Source organism: Morone saxatilis, unplaced genomic scaffold (genome assembly GCF_004916995.1).
Source record: "Morone saxatilis isolate NCDOM2014 unplaced genomic scaffold, NCSU_SB_2.0 Contig7, whole genome shotgun sequence".
Taxonomy (NCBI): Eukaryota; Metazoa; Chordata; class Actinopteri; family Moronidae; genus Morone; species Morone saxatilis.
In genome coordinates, this window is record NW_023340246.1 from 6792474 (window position 1) to 6814784 (window position 22311).

The 22311-nt window shown below is 42.4% G+C and overlaps 1 protein-coding gene across 2 annotated transcripts in view; it reads left to right on the forward strand.

Annotated features, from left to right (window-relative positions):
- atad2b (ATPase family AAA domain containing 2B) overlaps positions 1–22311 on the forward strand; it is a 72554-nt gene that overhangs the window by 13759 nt on the left and 36484 nt on the right. The window contains exons 15-24 of one of the 2 annotated variants that reach the window (XM_035678625.1): positions 385–475; positions 622–933; positions 1556–1706; positions 2791–2977; positions 3148–3333; positions 8778–8913; positions 10153–10346; positions 10447–10606; positions 13237–13359; positions 15601–15729. In XM_035678625.1, coding sequence (XP_035534518.1) covers positions 385–475; positions 622–933; positions 1556–1706; positions 2791–2977; positions 3148–3333; positions 8778–8913; positions 10153–10346; positions 10447–10606; positions 13237–13359; positions 15601–15729 — 1669 coding nt within the window. The remainder of the gene's footprint in view (positions 1–384; positions 476–621; positions 934–1555; positions 1707–2790; positions 2978–3147; positions 3334–8777; positions 8914–10152; positions 10347–10446; positions 10607–13236; positions 13360–15600; positions 15730–22311) is intronic. The other variant, XM_035678626.1, reaches the window with a different exon arrangement.

Below are 22311 nucleotides of genomic sequence, written 5' to 3' on the forward strand. Positions count from 1 at the left end.
TTATTTATGCAGACATTAAAGACTATTAGTCAAATAGGTATTAAACCAGTACCACTAGTTAAGACTGTACCAGAAATGCCAACCCAGTTCTGTAATCTATCAAGTAAAATGGCATGATCGATGGTATCAAAGGCTGCAGTCAGATCAAGAAGAATAAGGATGGAGCTTTCACCTTTGTCAGCATGCATAAGAATGTCATTAGACACTCTCAGTAATGCTGTCTCGGTGCTATGTTTTTGGCGAATACCAGATTGGAATTTGTGACAGATTCTATGTTAACCTTGCCAGTGTTTTTTTCCAAAATGTCCTGTGCTCCCTCATCTGTTTACTCTGCTTTTTCTCTTGTGTTTCTTTTCCTTTGTACACCCCAAATCCTCTGTTTAGGCCAGAAAGCACATCTTGGAGATTCACACACGGGACTGGAATCCCAAATTGGCTGAGCCATTTGTAGATGAACTTGCAGAAAAATGTGTCGGTAAGAGTGGTACCTGTGTATACAACCCAAGCAATATATGTTTGAAAATTCTTCTTGATTTAACCTGCTGACAGTCATATTCTCTGTGCTGCTTAAAAACAACAAAATTTATGAACTAACCTTTTTTGTATCTGGCTTGCTCCCAGGCTACTGCGGTGCTGACATCAAAGCACTTTGCACAGAGACAGCCTTGGTCGCGTTGCGCCGCCGCTACCCCCAGATCTACGGCAGCAGCGTCAAACTGAAGCTGGATGTCACCTCCATAGTCCTGGGGCCTGGCGACTTCAGCAAGGCCATGAGGACAATCGTCCCTGCCTCCCAAAGGGCCCTGGCTCCCCCGGGCCGAGCTCTGTCCCCCACCCTCAGGCCCCTGTTGGCCAGCTCTTTCTCCTTGGTGCTGAAAGCTCTGCTCAGAGTCTTCCCCCACGCTCAGTGTACTGACAGGGACAACACACATGGTAGGGATGTGGGACCAAGGCATCCATGGTTTCAGCTGCATCATTTGTTTTCACTTTCTTACTGCTCTCTTCTCCCTTGCCACCAATCTCACTTGTTAGTGGGTGTTTCCTGCTGGCACTCGTATTTGCTTATTTGTTTCTCTTTCCCCCACCTTATTACCAAAGTGCTTTGTATTACCCTCACACACTGAACATCGTCTGTGGTGAAACACTCCCCCTGAGAATGCAGAGGTTATAGCACAGAGATTGGATAACCAGTCATTCTGCTTGAACTTCAATAACTCAACTCCCACTCCCCACAAAAAAAGGAGTGTTTAGCCACAAAAGTGCACTTGACCTGTGGGAGATTGCTTACAGGACTTGTGCTTCTTGCACCCAATAGTGGCATTATAGTTTCCCAGGGTGCTATATCGTTTTAAATGCCCATTAGATCTTGCCTAATAAGCCAGCTCTCTTTTTATTCTCCCTTTTTGTGTGAAATGAACGCATTAATGTCAGTGTTGGGGCTGCTTTGAGAATTAAACTTTAAAAAGACAAACTTTAAAGTGCATCTGCCACCATTGTACTGAATAACTCCTGGAAAAGCGAGTTGCTGTATAAGCACTGTTTCTCTCTATGTTAGGCGGTGACAATCAACTGCTTGAAGAGGACTTGTACAGTGACGATGACAATGAGGAAGGCTCTGCTTCCATCTATGAAGTCCAGCCTGCTGCATCCCCAAAGAGTCAGCTCTCCTCTTCTGCAACGCACAGACCCTTCCTCCATTTCTCCTTGTAAGTACACAGGAAAAAATACATTTCATGGCCACAGTCTTCTTTTTTTTTCTCCTTCTCCTCCTCCTCCTCTTCCTCCATAGTTTTTAACAGTACTACGAAATAATTCACTCCTAAACAAATGCACACGGTATGATAACAGTCAACTTTCATACCATGGTGTCTGTATACTGCTGGAAACTTATTAGGGATGAAATTGCAATGAGAAAGAAAGTAGAAAGGAAACCTTAATTAAGATACAACACATTATTTTCCACACGTCATCAAAAAGTCAGACTGTAGGGACTGAATAACTCGTGGCTTTTCATTTAGTGGAACCATTTATTGATAAACCTATTAAGCAGTTATCAAGCCTCTCGTTTTTAGTTCTTACAAAATATGCTTGGGAGGCAAAAACTTTTTGGTTTTTCATAGTGCATCTGAAATACAAAAAAAAGAACCTCTTAATGCAAATGTGATTTACAGATAAAGAAAGGCTTTAGTGGGTGGTCAGCAAATGGCATTAAAACAGCCCTTAATGACTATCGGCGTGCTCTCAGACCCAGGGTTAAAGGGCTTGATTATCAAAACACCTGTACCCCAATGGAAGCACATATCTCCAGTCCTAATACAAGTGTGCTGTAACATATAAGACATCAGTTAAGGGTGTAATCACTTTTGCCTCATCTAATACTTGCAACATGAAAAGTGGAAGTGTCCTGTGTATGTGTATGACATGTGCACGCAGGAAGTTTTACATCATATGGTGTAAGTTATAGGTTCGCCCAAACTATATAACAGAAAACAGTGCAAAGATATCTAGATTTCTGCTGGTACTGTCAACATGCACTGAGGGGGTTTCACAGTGAAGGCCTGCCACTTCCATTTACATTAAATGCATTTATGGTGGAGCACTTGCAGGGTTGTTGAGTTAGTGTCAACAGTGGCTTTACACATCAACATTAGCTTACTGTAGCAAATGAACAAAGCTGACAACAATAGGACTTCTGCTGTGACAATGCTGTTAGAATGAGAGTATGACTGCTGGTTAGTGATCATAAGGCATTGGCTACTATGCTAACTCTGAACTCCCTTCTGTCTCTAGCTCTGCTCTCCAACACCCCACAGCATACCGGCCTCGTCTGCTCCTGGTCGGGGCCCCGGGCTCAGGACAGAGCTCCCACTTGGCCCCTGCCTTGCTGCACCACCTGGACAAGCTGCCAGTGCACTGCCTGGATTTGCCCACTCTCTTCTCCGTCAGCGCTAAGACGCCAGAGGAGTCCTGTGCTCAGGTATCACACACACACACACACAACACACACACAGATGCATGAATCAGTGCAGACAGTCGCACACAAGGCCATCCGTTGCACAGGTGAAACTAGCACCTTACTGGCTTGTAACTTTAATAACTTGTGGCATAATCCTTATGCTGTGCTTGACCCTATCTTTGTGGTTGCAGGTTTTCCGTGAGGCCCGCCGGAGCGTGCCCAGTGTGGTCTTCATGCCGCATGTCTCAGATTGGTGGGAGACAGTTAGTGACACTGTGAAGAGCACCTTCCTCACCTTGCTGCATGATGTGCCCTCTTTCAGCCCTGTCCTTATCCTTGCTACTGCTGAGACTCACTACTCACAGCTGTCAGACGAGGTAGGAACACAGTATACACACACTTGAGCCGGCCTTTTTCAGATTTACCTGGAGGCTTGCCCCATGTTTTTTACTGGTTACATATTACTGTACAATTGCTTCCATTATGTGAGAGAGGGGAGTGTTAACCTGGTGTCTTTTTTTATGTGTATTGGAGGCTGAAGCTTTCTTTCATACTCAGGAGCGCTAGTGCAGACACACACAGGGTGTCACAGTCAAGGTCATCAGCTCCCACAGAGTTTTTATCTACTTTGCCTCCATCTCCCTTTTCTTGTCATTTATCCCACTGCCCACATTTCCCCCTGGGTATCTCCACCCCTGCTCCTCCATCCTCCCTCTTGGATTTATTATTCTCTTTCTGAAAGCCAAAGCAGAGTCAGACCACCCGTTGTGGGTTAGGCTGTAAGGGAGGGATTGCGTTAGAGTGAGGGGAAATAGAGAAAATTGGAAGGGAAAAAAAAGAGAAGGAGACAAATAAGGAAGAGGGTCCTCTCTAGTCAGGCAACAGAAGGGCTTTAATTAGGTCCGGGGGTTGGCATCCCCATGTCTTTACCCCAGGACACACACTCACACACTCCATATCAATATGCCTGTGCAGACTGTGTGGATTTTTTCCTTTTTCTGTCTCTGTGTGTGGCTGCTGTTTTGGCAAGGCCTCAACCCTGGCCATGCTCCAAGGAGCGAGAGGCTCTCTGGATGTGTCTTTCTCTGTAGTTGACTCATTAGGGTTGAGGCACCTGGGCTGTTTGCACCCACTGACGCATAAGCTCTTTTTAAACCTCTGTAGTTGTAGTTTTTTTTAAATTAAATGTGTTGTTTTTTTTTAGAAAATATTCATTTTATTTGTATCTTTGTTCCATGCCATTCTTTGTTTTCTTTATGTTGTTTGATTGATAGTTCCCTGCAGTTCTTATACACTGCTTTAAGGCTTTTTACTTTACTTAACTCCACCGTGTTTGTTGATTCACATGCTGCGTTAAGAGATTATAAAAATGGAAGTAATCACACCCTGCAGACCATTCAGTCTCAGTGTCAAATGGTAGATTGCTATTCATTACATACTGGGTGACTGGCTGAAACATGTAGGATTGGCAATTACTTTTCTTATCTCCTTTGTCAAATTACCTTTTCTTTGGTCATTGAACACATAGCCATGCAGCCTGGAAAATTGGGAAGCACACGATGGGACTAATGGTGTGCTCAAGTCAGCATGGAGCCAGCATGAGGGCATCAAGACTGTCCTTAGGCTATACTGGCTTTCTCCCGTGTCTTCTTCCCCACTTTGAGTATCACACACCGCCAGTTTGTAGTGGCATTGCATCATTACACTTGTTAATCAGTTCTTTTCTTAACTTTTTTTTTTGCAATTACATTGTAAAAAGACCACTTCTTTGCTCATTTTTAAAAGCTATATTTAAAGGCAGATCATTATGCCTGTACCACGCACTGTGCTTCTATCAGTCTTCCCTCACTGGCAAAGATAACTGCTTGGCACAAATAGTAAACGTTAATACTCAAACCTTGTGCTAGACTACTGTCCAGTTATTTTGGAGCCAACTTTCAAGTCTCATACGCTGAAGCTTCCTATGACCACATAAATTCAACGGGCTGTATAAATTAATCTACTATAACATAAATGTGATGAATTACTCACTCAAGCAGGTTCCAAATTTGTGCTAGTTAGTTTTCATAACTGTAGTGACATGACCCTAACCAGTAAAGAAACCTGAATTATTAAGACAGACAGACCAACTTTCCCTCCTAGTGATTTTCTATGTAATGCAGGGGTAACTATAAGCTCTGTGTGGAAGTCTATAAGGGCGACATATCTAGTAGTTGGTCCCAGTGAAACAGTGCCCCAGGTTTTCCAGAGAGTATGATTTGCCGAATGTTTGCTGAATGTGTGGAATTTTGCTGAAGCTGTTTACACATTAAGCAGTTTTGTCTTATAATAATAATAATAATTGGATCTGCTTGCAAGCATTGTTGGTTTTATCAAATTACATGCTTATCTCCCAAAAGGGTCCCCTGTAAGTTCTTTCAGCAAGGTTTGAGGAGTTTTGCTTTTAATGTTTAAGCATGGGCATGCTGCAGTCTATGGTGCTTTAAGTGATTTGGCTATCTCTGAGAGTGTTGTTTCACTTTCTGGCACAGGGAACACAGTGACAGCTGCTGTCTCAGCTCCAAACCTCAGCAGGGAACAGACAGCATCCCTCCCCAGCCAAAACTGACACTACAGGCTTGGGTCCAGCTACAAAGCCTCCCTCCCTCCCTTAACAGCCGTTCACTCTGCTTAGATCGGCTTCCTTCATGGTGGAGGACCGATGGAAATTGCTAGAACATGTGATTGTAAGGGTGAAGTTACTGCAGTTAAAGATAGAGTCCCATCGCTCTGTACGTTTAGCGCTGGAACACTTTTTGGGATGTGTGTTTTGAAGCATCACAAGTGCATTGTAACGGCATGACCTGAATGTGAATGTTTGCACCACAGTTTCACCACAAGGACCTGATTATTTACGTCAGTAATCTAGTTTCAGTGCTGAGAAAAAGCAGATACTGTACTAAACACCCATGCCTTCACCAAAGTATCCAGATACTTTACTGGTGGATTTTGCAGCACAATTTTATATTGCTTTCATTTAGGCGGAGTTTTAATTGTAAAAAAATAACACCTCACTTTGTTATAGAAGAGCTGTATTTTAAAGATTCCGCTTTTGTCTTTTGCAGAAGATTTGAGAGTCTGGAGTCTTTTCCAAATATATATATATATATTATCAAGCTTGGGGAGTAACAGATTACATGTAGTCAGGTGTTATGTGTGTTCTGTAATCAGAATACAACTAAGAACACATAATCAGATTGCAGTTACATTTAGTAAAAATAAGGATCATTACAAAATGTTATTTTAAAAATTCCTTTGAAAATAAAGAACAATACAAATATAAATTTATAATATAAAGAACATGCTACAGGGCATCTAACAAGGCAAGGTAATCCATACATCCTCTAGCTCTTTTTGGGGCACCCTGATGCATTCCCAGGTTAGACGGGATGTAATCCCTCCAGCACAAAGCTGAAACACCTCCACAGGAACGAAACTTGGAGGCATCCAAATCACATCACCGAGCCACCTTAACCGACTCCTTTCAGAGCAAAGGAGCAGCAGTCCTACTCTTAGCTCCGTTTGAACGCTTACATCAGTGACCTCAATCTTTCGGTTACTACCTAAAGCTCATGACCAGAGGGTTGGAACGTACATCGCCCGGTAAATCAAGGACTTAGCCTTCAAGCTCAGCTCCCCTTGCAGCACAGCAGTCCAGTATAGCATCTGCATTACTGCTGACACCACACCCGTCCACCTATCAATCTCACACTCCCATCTTACCCACTCAGTTGTCACCATCTGGACTAGTGTGTACATTATTGTCAACATGTCAACAACATGTGTACAATAATGTGCACATATATCAACATTTTTCTTGTGCTTCGTTTATTTACGGCACTTCGTTTACAACACTTCTTTGTGTGATCCCTTCTAATTTCCGAAAGCATTTAGTTACCATCTTTAGGCGTCTCAGTGTGGTTTACATGGAATATATGAGGGGTTGTTCACTCAAGCTGTGTTTTACTGCCATCTAATTTTATACCTGCAGTAGGGATTTTTTCCTTGAAGAAATTGAGACAGATGTAACGGGGCAGAGTCAGGCAGTCTGACAGAAATGTTTTTAGTTTGCTTTTAAGTCAGTTTCTGCAGTTAAGAATTGATCATGCTAGCAGAACAGGTGTCCAGTTTTGTTTTATAGTTGCGCTACCCAGCCAGACATCCCCAATTTTCTTTGTACTTTCAGCTCTGGTCTCTATACCCCCTCCCTCTTTTTAACCATTCATCTCTCCACACATTTCTGCTATCCCTCCCTGTGTCAACACCCCTGCAGCCTTTATCACGATGAAACATACTGAGAATCATTACCTGCTGTGTGCTACATACACTTCTGACTCTCTTTGGCTTCCCTACTGTCTCCCTCGCTCTTTCCCATCTTCTGAGGAGACAAAATCCAGAGAGAGAGGATAAGAAAGAGAACAGAAGGCAATGCAGAGAGAAAGAGAGAACAAACATGTCATGGGTAAGGGAGAGGATCGATGTGAAAGACAGATGGGGGGAGATATAAAGTGGAAAGTAGGTGCTTAGTCAGCAACAGGGCTTACTGTCGGGAGCGGCCTTGAGCTCCATTACGGAAGTGAACTGGGATTTTTGAAACCCCCTGCAGCCCCCAGTATAGATGCTCACCACAACTTAAGTTAGCTGGAAAAAGGCTAATGTATCTGTCTGCCAATACTGCATTTTACTGTACAGTACAATACTTTGCCAACATTGCTAATGCGTGAAACACATTTAGCGTGGATCGGATAGTGGAACAGTGGTTTCATTGAACAATGTAGAGGTAAAAAGAATTAGGTCCTGTTAATCACCCTCTGTAATTTAGTGCTTGATTAGGCCATTCTGTCATAAATCTACACGACTGCTAGCAGAAGCTGTCACTACCTGGCTTGTTGTGATGGTGCGAGGTTGTGTGTTCGAGTAGGATTTTATTACCAGGGTTATCAATTAGCAGGAGTCAGACAAAACAGCCCTGCGTTAACATAACAACATAGGGGCTGTGTTGGTGGGGGCATGTTGTTTAAGGTACAGATGACACGCTGAAATCTGATCCAGGCAGTCAGGTTGGAGTAACAGCTTAATGTGTTTAATGGGTTGACACACATCCAAACACTGCACAGCGGGTTGTAATACTCAGTCAGGATTTTACTTCTCTATAATGGCTGTTTTTATTTTTTCACACAAGGATTGCAAGCACTATAGGAGAAACTCTGCATTCATGTTACAAAGTAATCTAGCAGAAATGTGCAATTGCATGTATACGATCGGCCAACGCAGCTCTTTGATGGATGGTGTGTTGAAGAAACAGTTTAGCCTCAACTGTTTTGCTGGGCAACCTGCAAAGCTTTGTCTGACCTAATCTGTTTCTTTACATCTTTACCATCCTTGACAACGGATGATTTTCACACAGGAAATGACTGAAGACCCCTCCCTTTTTATTTTACCACTGTTGCAAATAATGCCGACATAAAAACATTCATCTCATTAAGTCCTGAACTTCTCAGCAGTATGCTTAGTTTCTGCTGTGTTCAGTTAAGCTTTAGCTGTACATAGTGGCTGATGAAAACAGGCACACCAGCTTCACACTGTGTGACAAACATAAATTAGAGTAATCAGTTCGTCACAGGGGTGTATAAAAAATGTATTCTCAAAATTTGATAAATTTTTTACAGGGAGTTCTATGCTTTAAACGTTTCTATCGCAAGAGGAGTTTAACTAGAAGGCATTGCAATATTTGGTGGTGGTCACTGAATTCTTATATATCCCCTAAATGTTTTTAACACAGGTGAGAAGTATGTTCCAAAGGACCTATGGGGAGGTAGTGACACTGTCCCCTCCAGGGGAAGAGGACAGGAGGAGCTTCTTCTCGGACCTGCTGCTGGTCCAAGCGGCCAGGGCTCTGCCACGCCTCAGGAATACAGGTACTTACTGTAATCACTTAGAGACACACATGCAGGATGAGACGCTATGACTCATCTCTGCTGCCAGTCCTAGAGGGCAGTGTTGTCTGTGTGTACTTCTTTCTCTGCTTGCTCTGTTCTCAACCTTTCCCACAGTCCTTTTTGGATCCAGTGAAAGATAGAGGAGCAGATGTTATTTGATTGGGACGTTTGAGAGATCTGTGCCTTTTCCTAATTCACATTCACACAATGGAGTGGATTTGAACATGTCAAACATTTAATTATACTTACAGTTGAGATAAGAAGAATACAGATTTAAGATATTGAGGGTTCCTGGACATCTTTATCTCTCACCCACATCAAAATCAGCCACCCTCCCACCACCACCTACAAATCACACCCCCATCCACCCCTCTAACTCCCATACATTGCCTCAGTCCTCAGTGCTCCCCTAGCCCTCTGTTCCGGTTCAATAAGAGAGAACTGTCCGCCCGGGCTTTCAAATGGAAATGGTGCCCAGCGTTCATCCACAGTTTCCTCATTGATGCAAGGCAGGGGTCCCCCGCTTTACTCGCCCAGTGCTCTTCAGGGGTCCCCGCCTGACTAAGACAGCAGACTGGCTTCCAGCAGAGAGGCCGGCAGAAAAGCAGGGAGAGGAATTGCTATGAGAGGGCCCGGCCGCTATTAGCCATAATTAGAATCAGGGTTTGGATTGCTGCTAGTGAGGGAAGCGGCCCGAGGTACTGTGGAACCTTCCTAACGATGTCGGCAGATGCCTTGGGCGAGGACTGGTGCCTTGGGAAAGGAGGAGTGGATATCTGCTTGCCTTGCTTTACCACTCTGTCATTGGCCACAGGCTATTCCTTAGTGTATTTCAAAACCTGTGTTTGTGAAGGAGCAGAGCCGAATTATTTTCTTCAGCTGCAAAACAGATTTTTTTGTCCCCGGGTAAATATTTTTTGGTCTGTCTGCAATGATGTTCAAAGGAAATGGTCAAGGATCAGTTTTGAGATGAGACCGCCTGGTTGTTCACTTGCAACCAATCTGCTAGCTTTGTGTTTATGTTTTTATATTTGCATTGTCGGTGTAGTGAATTTGCCTTAAGCTGCCTTTGTGTTTTTTTAGCTGTGAGCAAACACACAAATATTATTCATTTTCTTGATGTTAGACCTTTGGTCTTTTCTGCAGATAGAAGCGTGAAAACTTAGTTTGCATACTCCTGTCTTTTATTCTTCCAACTTTTTGCTTGGTTCCCAACAGAGAGATGTAAGGAGGTACTGCTGGTGGCCGAGGCTCCAGGCCCCAGAGTCCTGTCAGCAGAGGAACAGCGCCGCCTGGCTGAACAGGAGGAGAGCACACTACGGGAGCTCAGGCTCTTTCTCAGGGACGTGACCAAGCGCCTGGCCACTGACAAACGTTTTAACATCTTCAGCAAGCCAGTTGACATTGAGGAGGTATGGCAGAATGGACTTACACCCTGGTATCTTATTCATAGTTTGACAAAACCAAAATTTAGACCTTTATTAAAATTAACTTTTATTGTGTGTGTGTCAGGTGTCAGACTACCTGGAGGTTATTCGGCAGCCTATGGACCTGTCGACTGTCATGACAAAGATTGACACCCACCAGTACCTGACAGTGAAAGACTTCCTGGTTGACATTGACCTCATCTGCAGTAATGCTTTAGAGTACAATCCTGACAAGGATCCTGGAGGTGAGGAGGAAAATTGCATGGAAATGCTCACAAATACACACATGCACATACATGTAGGGTACATGCGATATGCACAAGTGGAAAATAAATTATAAAAAATAAATAGCATTTTTTGTTCCAAGATAGACTAAACACACCACAGAACTAGCTATTTAATAATGCATAAAGATGAAATAAATATCGATCACTGGACTTGGTCAGAAAGCAAATAAGTGAAATCACCCAAATGCTGAAGACTTCTTTTATTCCCAAACTCCCTAGAACTGACAGTGAATATCTATAGATAACACATCACACTTCTATACCCCTAAGCTTTTGTGATGGCATATGACAGTCCCTTAATAATAAATTAGCATTGGACTATCCAAATAGTATAACCATGTGTTTTTGTTATTGTTGTGTTCCATTTGGCTGCCATTGTGTGAGTAAAAAGCAATTAGATTTAACACTTAATGACTTTATAAAGATGGCTTCCAGGCAGTAAAATTACAGAACCTCAAGATGTTTTTCTTCAACTTGTAAATTCAAATGAAATAAAGTGCATGCAGCCCCCACTGAAAATAGCATTTCTACAGTGTAATTCATGCTCCGTAGCTGAGAAAGGCTGCATATGCATGAAAATTTAATTGTGTCTTGTCTTGCAATTTGAACCCGATTTTTACCTCATCCTCCTTTCTCTCTCAGCACCTTTTTCCCAAGCAAAATATGGGCTTCATGATAATGAGTGCTGGAAAACACAAAAACACATATGCACACAAACAAGTAAAGAAGCCTGTTATTTGCAGTCCCCTTGAAATGAGCTGGATTTATGCTTATTGTTTAAATGATGTGCTTGCTTGCGTGACAGGGAAAAGACCATGTGAAGAAAGATACGTGTTTGTGTGTGCAGTTGAAGAATAACATGGACAAGGCTGAGAAGAGCTTGTTGCACAGAAGATAATTCCACTTTTTACCAGAATCAAATCCTCAATCACACCATGATGTTATTTGAAAGCTGCGTACAGTAGGCCTTCAGACCGTTCAATTGATACGACCATTTTAATTCTCGCCTTGTGTGTTTAGCTGCTCCAGTTCCCTCGCAAGGATAGAGCGGCCTGACGCTAATGGGAAGCAATTCTCTGCCAGCCCAAATGAATAAATCATATCTCTGTCTTTGCAGGCGCGGGTCTGGGTCATTTGTTGGAATGCAGGGTCTACAAATGATACACTAAAGGGGAAAAATGCAATTAGGCAGTTTAATAAAGAAGACTAACGAAGCCTCTTTCCTGCTCACCCAGTGTTTGGCACAGGGAATATGGCCCAGACCCTGCACAATTATGCTGCTGGGGAAGTTCTACACCAGCTCACAAAGTGCTGGGAAAAAACCTCATTATCCCTCAGTGGTCTGTTTCTCCTTGTCCTTCATACTATCTTTATCTTACCGTCCTCTATGTGAAATCATGTTGGCTTCCTTTTCTTTTACCTCCTCACCTTGCTAAATAATCACTTTGTTATGCTAAAAAGGCTGATATCTTGGTGCTCCACAATGTGGCTCGGTGTCACAAATACTTTGTTGCTTGAGGGAAATGGGGATAACAACCCTTTGACAATGAAGGAACGCGTAAGCAACAGCGTTGTATGTCAGTGCGTTCTTGTCAGACGGGGGGGGGTTAGGCAGGAACCATAAGGGTGCTGATGAGCTCTTGTCATCCCACCTGGCCTTTGACGCCTTTTCTACTGACAGGCATTTTTGCCCGTATATTACACTTGCATTTACACACACTCGTACATTCTCTGTCAGCAGAAAAGTGCATGCGCACACACACACACACACACACACACACAAATTGCCTCCATCACAATTAGGCAGCCATCCTCCAATTAGACAAAGGAAGCTGGCAGATTTGACCCCTCTACCACTCTCTGCCTGAACTGTTCTCCCTCTGCCTGCCGTAATGAGAGACTGCCTGTTTACAGTGGCTATGCTTTTAGCTTGCCTATTTAGCTCAATCTTTATTTTCCCTCCATGGATGTAGGAGCTGGGGAAAAAAGAGCTTTTAATGATGTTGTGGTACAGCTAAGGGAAAAGAGGCATAAGCGTTCTAAAGTTGAGTGTGTATAAAGTGTGCATATGAGAGAGAATGAGTATGCATTTAAAAAATATTTCAGATTACACGTATTTGTGGCTCGTGCGTGTGTGCATGCACCCACCTTTCTCTAAATGGGTGAAGTGGTGATATCAAGGCTTTCATGCATGTCTGAGGTCTGCCCGCTAAGATTTCTCACCAAAGCCAGCTCTATCCTTTTATTCAAACTGTGAGAAAATGCCACAATCCCCTTTCTCACAGATACAGTGAAATGGGGTGGGCTGGCTATTGACTCTTTGCCTTATATACTACATGATAGGATTTGGAGAACATGCATCATCAAACTGCAAACTACAGTCCTGCACAAGCTTTGATGGCAAGAGAAAAGGCAACTGTTATCCAAAAGGTTAAAACAATTGTTATAATGCAATGGCAGAGATTCTGGTTGATATCTTGTGTTACAAAGGACATGCCCTTGAACATTCATGCACACACATCCACACAGAAAACCACCATTTTGTGTCTGACTCTAGTGTTATGTTTCACTGTCTCCTTCTTTCTCAGACAAGGTGATCAGGCACCGAGCATGCAGTTTAAAGGACACTGCCCATGCTATATTTGCCTCCGAGCTGGACCCCGAGTTCGACCGCATGTGTGAAGAGATCAAGGAGGTGCATAGGAAGAGGGGTAAGAAAAACACTTGAACAAAGCAAATTAAAAAGAAGGATTTTTAGTCATAAAAAAAAACTTAAACTCCCATCTCTACACTGTTGTGCAGGTACGGGGTATTTTAACAGCTATCTGTAAACACGCAGGCTCAAACCACCTTTATAAATCTTTTACGAGTACTTGGCTTCTTATGAAAAGTTTTGCAAGATCATAAACTTTAATAACTCCTGTTATTTGATAAATGCTTGTTGTTTTGTCTGCACTGCCCTCTTTTTATCTAGGGATGGTTGTTTATTATATTATTGGTAGAGCTGACTAATAACACTTAGCTGAGCATCATTTGTTTATCTAAATATATAAACAATTTGGAAGAATACTTGCTCACTTGAATAATGAGGCTTAGCTAGTCCATTTCAGCTGTGTAGTTCCGCTCTCTTTTTTTGTAGAAAGCCTACGATAGATCATTTCAGAGAATAGAAACCGTTTTTTAGGGGAAAGATCTGTAGGGTAGCCCAGTAATGCTTGATGGAGCAGTCAGTTTTTAATGTAGCGTATGTGGCGCAGAAAGGAGTGATGCCCGAGGCTCCAGTGTTCCAGACAGTACCTTCTGTGCTAGCTGTCTGCCTGGCACTGTGCATCTGTACACTCACCAAACAGCCCCGAGCAGTACTGAGTGGATTTAGTGTAAATCTAAATTAGGTTTGTGCACATAGAAACACACATATACGATGTAGTTAAATGATACACTTTAGCTTTTAAGTATTTACTTAATGTAAGTGGTCAAATACTGAGCACAAAGGCATCTAATTGTATGCAAATATTCCTCTTGGTATACTTGCCCACATGGGAATAGGCTAATAAACACACTTCCTTACGTTGAGCCAGGTCCAGCTGTGTGTTCGCCAAGGCAAAACATGTCTTTGTGCATGTGCAACTACACCTGCACATGTTATGCACAAAATATTACACTACAGTATTACCCGACTTACAGATTAATCTAGGAAGGAAGGCAATATGTTTGATCGGTTTCTTCCTACTCCTTTTGGTGTTTATACACACTTCCACAAACACTCAACTGTGTCACTGTTTGTCTCTACAGCAACAGGACAAAAAACACAGTATATGTTCAATGCTCAGCAAAGTACACAGAATCGGAAAGAATTCAAACCACTGGATTTTATTTTTCTTCTTTTATTGATTGGCCATGAAGACCATTCCCTTCCTGCACTTAATATATTTTGAATTTACAGGCATAAGATAGCAAAACCATTCTGCTACATCAGAAACACATCTAAGTGCTAAGTGAGTGCTTTCCCCATTAAATATCTTTTCCCAATTTAAAGAGATGAGACGCTGGCACACATTATTCCTCTTTTTAGTTCTTGTCTGCTCGCTTTTTGGTTAAAATTTAAATATTTTAAAGCTAACAAGTGTATTGAGGGAATTGCACAAGAAGAATTTTTCTTTTAAAATATAATCTACAGTATGCACAGCCCAAACCCCCGAGGGCCTATTGACTTCTGACTTTAGCCACAGAGGCCTGACTCTTCCATGTCAGGCGGGAAACTTATCAAAGAGGAAGCAATTTTCTGAAGTCACTGTTGCTTTTGATTTCCTCTTTTAGCAACTAAAAGCACAGGATGCTAAATGAATATTGCAAGAGCAGAAGTCAACTGCCTGAGAGGAGGAATACAGCAGTGTAAATATTTCATCTTCCAGTCAAGGTCCTGCTATAAAGCTATCAATTAGCCCAGCACTGCAGGATGTCCAATTGCAGCAGTGTTCAAAACCCACAGTGAATCTGGGGGGATTTTCTCCCCCATGACAAGATGAAAGGAGCTGTGATAAATGTGGCCAAAAACTTAAATATCATTTGATGTCAGAATTTAAATGTCTCATTTTCAGGGGCTTGCATGTCTCCACACTCCACTTCTGTTTTTTATTCCTGGCACCCATTAAACTATCAGAGTGAAACATACAGCTGTTGCAGTTCATATTGTTGTGGTCTTGTTGTGGCAATAGTTGTGCTGATTGACATGTGGTTGTACCTAACTCACCATATTACAAGCCTTTGGTCACCTTTTTCTATTTGATCACATTTTTAAGTTCCTACCTACTCCTTTTGGTGTTTATACCCACATCCACAAACACTCTATCCTGCCAGCAGTATATTTCAGAAGTCTTTTACCATTTACACACACACACCCACACAATGAGTATAGCCTGTTGTCGGTAACTGATCATCCGTGGTCACTGCAGACCTCCAGACGCCAGCTCAGCTGACGGCAGCTCCGGGTGCTGTGGCAACCAGAAAGCACCACACTGCAGGAGAGGAGCAGGCCAGGAGCAGCACTCAAGGGGAGGCCACTTACAAACAGTGCACCACTAGTGAGTATTCAAACCGGTTTCAGCCCTTATAAAATTGCTACACAACCTGAACAGGGTGATTGATGAGAACTACAGAGTGATCATGCATTTGTGTCCTCTTCATACCCCACATAATATTGCTAACTACTTAATAAAATCCACGTACAATAGCTTTTATGCACGTGATCACATGCCCATACTGATTGTGTCTGCACATTTAAAAAAAAAAAGCAATGACCCCCCCCCCCCTCTCAAACAAATGCAGGCATAAATCAGTTTCTCCAAGTACACTTTTACCTTTCTGTGTGTCTCACACATGCTCAAACTTTGGCTCTCTTTCTCCCCTTGTGGTTTTTTTTTTTGTCTCTGATGCAGCAGCAAGCAGCTGTGTTGTATTACAACAGTATACGAGATGTATGTGGTTCCACACACCTGCCTGTTCACACATACACACGCATACACATACATTTCTCAGCAGTGGAGAAGCAACACACTGAGCAGCCTCATTAGCGAGGCTGCTCTCTCCTAACCACTCAGAACATGACCATGCCACAGAGCAATTACATGCCCACCTGTGGCAAACGGCAGGTGCCTAAGGGTGAAGGGAGGGCCAGGTATGGGCAGGGGGCAGACTAATGAGGCTGTTACCTGAGCGAATCAGAGGTAAGCAGGTTTTACATGTAATCTGAAGAATGCCCTCCAGCTTCCACCTGGACAAAGTAAGGGAAATGAGATGGGCTAAAAGAGGCGCCTTCAACAGAGATCTACACAATCTAGAAAAGACAAGAGTGTGAAGGGTAGGGTATGTGTAATGACATATGATTTGACTGAAAAAATATTCACTAAATTGTTTTGTCTGTGCAAATTGCAGCTGAGGCCTGTCCTGTGTGACATGAATGGATTTGTTGGCTGAAACAGTAAGCCTTAATAATTATAATGGTCAGTTGTAGCAAAAGTTTAGCTTGATTTTTGTGGGGGGGTTTTTGTGTATGTAGTACAATTGTCCAACACAAGGTGGTGCTTTTCCCTCATGAGAGTGTCCCTAATGGCATCCCTGCTGTGTGGGTAGTTCCTTCTCCCAGGGAGATGGTCCCGTCTTGAGAGATGAGGGCCTCTGTTGGCCACCATGAATACAGTAAGGCTCTGGGCATGTCTAAGTTTGGACCTCACTGCAGTTTATCTTGTCCTGCTAAGCCAGAAGAAAATGGTTATATAGTGGTTATGTAATATTCAGACTTAATTGTTTAATTTTCCTTCAAAATAATTCAGTCCAGGGTAAACTAATGGAGCTTCAGTTGAAGACAGCAAAATATGAAGTTATCCACTAGTTTTTTTTTAAAGATTTATTTTAAGGGGTGGGTCTCTAGATGTGTATCATACACAATCTAATGCAGTGCATTACATCACAGTCATTAACTACAGCCGGAATTGCCATATGGCTTGTTCAACATTTCTGGCACTCTGAGCTTAAAAAGATACACAGATGTATCATACACTGCCTTGGTAGTTTATTTCATCACAATAGTGTACAGTTGTACCTAATAAACTCAAACTATATTATCATGGCATATGTACCAGGGCTAATATTTACTTACAGTACTTATTTATTGGTCATTAAACCTATATAATGTCTAACTGATCAAAACTATTCATTCACATTGGTCACGATGTGAAACAAATAAAAATAAAGGAGTATATATTAATGTTGTACTAAAGTTAATCAACTAATTGATTAATTGTGTAATCCAGACAGACCTCTGCTTCTTTTTTAAGGGTGACAGCCAACAGTAGACCCATATATGCTACTTTTAGCTGTAGTCGTTATCTTCAAAGCCAAATGTCACAGATGCGGACCACCAATTTAGATGCTCTTGGGAGAGTCGTTATCAGCCTCCACCAGAGGTTTAATTAATTAGAGTAACTCAGGTGATTAATTTGTGACATCGGCAGCCAGTTCTCACCTGGAGCACCACAGCAAGGCAGCTATTAGGCTAATTGATCAGAGTCAGTCATGTCTGGAGGTTTGACACAGCCTCGTAATGAAAGTGCAGTGCACCTGGTGGAGGAGATGCCAATTTAATGCTGAAGAAATAAACTGTTCATGCAATTGCACCCACTGCAGCCAGGTCATTTTGGGGTTGTTGGCTTTCCCTTCCTCTTCTGTGGAAGGTCAAGACACATGAAGGTTAAAGTTATCCTAGATCATTACCTGCAGGGGGAAGCCTATCTGGAGCTGTTTGGGTATCTGCAGTTCTATAGGGCTTTATCTGGGCCACCGCTCCCTCTCTCCTTCCATCCCTCTTCTCCGTTTGCCTAGAGCTAAGAATTGCCTGTGACATTCAGATATAACGGAGAGTGGTGGAAGGGATGAGGTGCACTATTTGGAACCGCGGAGAAAGTTACGCAAATGGCTTTTTGAAAGCTAAAGATATTTCTGAAAAAGGTGTTAAAAGCAGTGGCCGTGGCTAAGCCCGGTTGTTGAGATCTAGATGGCCGGGGCAGCCGCAGCTGCTGCCAGGTCAATCAAGGGGAGGAAGATGGGAGACCTCGCTGCTGGTAATGCACAAGAAAACAGGAAGAAAGATGTGGTTTCCATTAGCCTGCACGGGTAGCTCCGTCATGGCTTCTCTGCTTCCCCATCTCTCACAGCCCCTCTCTCTACCCCGCCACCCCCCATCCCGCTCCCCTGCCACTCCCTCCCAAGAGGAGCACAAAACCCAAGGCCCATTACCTGGGCCACAGTCCTGGGTTCATTCGTAGTGCATCACCACAAGGATCCGGTTCATATGGAGTGTCTTACTTTCATTCATAATTAAGTCATCTCAGTTTTGCTCATTCACTCATGACTTGTTTTTCTGGTGACAGTCAGAAGGCATATGCTATTTGATTGCTTAACTAAATATCAATGTCTGATTATTCTCTTGCCTTTCTTAAATGTCATAGACTTAAGTGGTGTTCCACTTTCCAGATTGGCAAAGACCTTTCTCAGTCTGTGTTTTTTGGCATGGTTCACCAGTGTTTTTCCGCTGCCAGTTGACAAGATTGTCCTTATTCAACTGTTGAACTGTTTGCAGAAGAAAAGAATAACGATGCAGCCGCTGCATAATGTGTCCTCCGCGTCACTCAATAGCATGCCCAAGGCAACATCCACCAGGCTGCATTCATGTAGATAGAACACTGCTGTGTGTTGCCTCCCCCCTGTCTTGTATCTCACATCACAGTAAACAGACAGCTCCTCTCCCCATTGCCAGTGTCAATCCATCACAAGACCTTGATGGGATATTTAAAGTCATAATAAACACTCCAGCTTCCTTTTACCTCAGGCTAAGGTAGTTGCTGTGTAAAAGGATGGCCTGGATTCTATGCTCAGGACTAAAGGACAACACAGCCTGTGACCTGCTGTCATGGTTACAGTGCACAAGGAAGTAGGTTAATAGGAAAGCACCTTTTGTGTAAAAAAAAAAAAGAGCGCTTTTTAAGATGATTCTAACAACTTGATTTTCTCATCTGTGTATTTTGTTTTCAATGATGTAGGACCTACTACATTTACTGAAGGGAAAACTTTAACCTTGAAGCCAGTGTATTTTCCATGCTAGCTGATATCCATAATATGTCCCAAGTATTTTTTATACTTGCAGCAACTACAAACCAGTTGTCTATGGTGACGGTCTAAGTGTCAGTAAAGTCAAAGTGCTACATTTGACACAACATTTCAGGCCAACTGTGTGACACATGGACACACAGTTGGCCAGTTTACGTCACTGTACAAGCTGCTCTTTCAGTTTTGTAAGCGTTTTGTAAACACCCTTGAAGTCTTGAAAAGGTTAAAGGAAGACTTTTTTTTTTATTATTCCTTTGCTACTGTTCTTGCTTGTAGTTCTCTCACATTTTCTTTTCCCAAGTCACCCAGCCCCTCTGTTAAAATGTTTTCCTCCTTCATCTCACATCTTTTCTTCCAAATTGGAAAATTGGAAAAGAAAATGTGATAATCAAATTCTGCCCTGTAGTTGGTTGTGCCTTGTTTGGCTATTTGAATTAGAAAATGCAGTAGAGGATTTTCTTCCAATCAAATCTTTAAATACCTTTATATGTCTTTGCATTAATCGATTTCTATATTCAAATTTCAGATGTCAGTTTACACTGCATGTGCCACAAACCCTTCTGAACAGCATCTGGTGCAGACTGCAGGTGATTAATGGCATCTTGTTCAGTGGATGCAATATTTCTTCAGCTCCCTAAGGGATAGAATTAGAACGTACAAGTGGTCAACATCAGAGAACAAAGCACCTTGCCTGAAACCAAAAAAGCGTTGTTATTATTAGTTATTAGAAATGGACACTGATTCTCCTCAAGCTACTTCTCGACTACCAGGCGAAAACAATCTTGAGTTGCACACTCTGACACCCTGCAGCACTCACTAATAAAATCCATGCAAAGCGTGCAAAGCCCTAAGCGAATAAGCGCTGAGCTTAAGCTGCCATTTTGTGGGCACAGATGCCTCTTGGATCATTGTGGCACCAAGCGTGAAATGAATGTAAAATCATCCATGATGCCTCTTGCTACCATTTATTGTTTTAGGGTGCAGATGAGCTGACATCAGTGTTAGTGTCTCTGAAGATTCATTCTGTGTCTGTGGGACTTTTCCCTCCCAGCATATCCCTGTGTATAGCTGTTGCTGCGTGCTCAGTGTACACAATTGATAAGGTTGGGTGGTGATCCTCTACACGCGATTTCTGTGTCTGTTTTTATATTACTGTGCAATGCCAATAACCATATATATTATTGTAAACAGCCTGCATTTCAGTCTGAAACAAATAGGCCGGGAGAGTTGCACTGGAATGATTGAGCGTTGCTGCTCATTGCCTCTGTGCATGCCCAATGACTGCAAGCTGTGCTGCCTAAGGATGTTAGGAAGGTGATTGGGAGGGAGGCTGCTGAATGCTAGACAGAGAGTTATAATGCTGACAATCCCCAATTATGATATATGGTTACTGTCTTTCCAGGAGCTAGGTCTAGTGTTATATAGATGATGCCAGGATTAGGGCAAGGGTGAGCATTTAATATACTGCCAATGTGAAGGTGGTTATTTTTCGCTGCTGTTCTTCACCTGATTTCAAAGCTTTGCAAAGCTTCGTACAGTGTCCAAACGCTGAAATTTCTGCTGATCGACTGGTTAATCAGATGGCTAGACCTCAAATGACACATTCATTGTTTTGAGATTGTGTTTTCTTTCTAGGAAAATCTGTCCATCACAAATTACATTCAGAGGCTTCCATGGGTGGTTTGGATTTTCACAAAGGATTGGCTGGCCTGCCATTCCAATTAAAGTGGATCTGGTGCTGTGTTTTCGATGATAAAGGATCTGTCTTTTTTTTCTCTGTTTCTCTCCAAAACTAAAGAGCAGCCCAACATCTCAGCATTTAGGCTGCACTACAAACAGAAAATTATACAAGGCCTCCTGGGCTTTTACACTCATTGTTTTTTACCATAGTGCAGTCGATTAGTCAATTTCAGTAAACATCAGAAGCTAGTAAACGCCAAGCAGCTTAATGGGGTGCATTCCCTCTCTCTGCTTGGTTCTGATAAGTTGTAATTGACTGGAACAATTGCACAAACATGATGCATTAGCGCTTGATTAGTTGAAATGACTTATGGATTTGTTGGTGAGATCCAAATTATCTTTTGGACTTTATGCACTACTCAAACCCAGCTTGATGGAAAGTTAACTGGTATGTGTTTCCCATTAAGATAAACCTTTTTAATAACGTGGTCAGCTTGTGTATTATGGGTTGTATTTGAATGCAGTAATGTTTTGAAGATTGAGTTACTAGATGCCTGATTTATTACCCTCCATACTCTGGAAATGCCACAGGAGATGTCACACTATTTTCTTCATTGTTTTACCTTTGGTTTTTGTATTTGTGATGTGTTTTTTGTACTTTGTGTACACATATCCTCTAGAAGTAGTTTTGGTCCTTTGTGGGTTAAATATACTGATACTGATACAGTAGTCTTTCCCAGAATAATAGATGCTAAGTCTAAATGTTCTAAGGTGTAGTAGCTTTCCTTAACACAAACCGAACCATTCACGCTCACATCTCTGGGGACTCTTTAAGTGATGGCCACATTAAGCAGCATGAGTCACATCAGACCACCATAACAATAGAAATTTCCACCGACTGAGTTTTTAATTACCAGAAATTGCTCATAGATTTGCACTTATCCAGGCTGATCGCCACATCTCCATTAAACCCAGAGATGAGATGCGCTTTATCTCAACATAGCTGCCCCTTTTCAGCTAACCACTCATTAAGACGTCACAAAAGTCAAGGGTAGTTATGTAACTTGTCAGCTCCCTGGTGCCCAAGTCAGACCTGTGAATGGTTCATTATTATTTATCAAACCATCTTATCTGTGGCATGTCAGTTACTAATAGTCCTGTGTTCATGTAGCGTTAACATGAAACAAATTTCAGTAAGAGCTTATAATTGTTTTATGAGCCAGTTCTGCTCTTTGTTGTTTTGCCACCGTCATGCCATTCAGGGACAAGTGGCTGTAAATTGCTCTTTCTCTCTCTCAGACCTTTTCAATAGGAAGACCTTA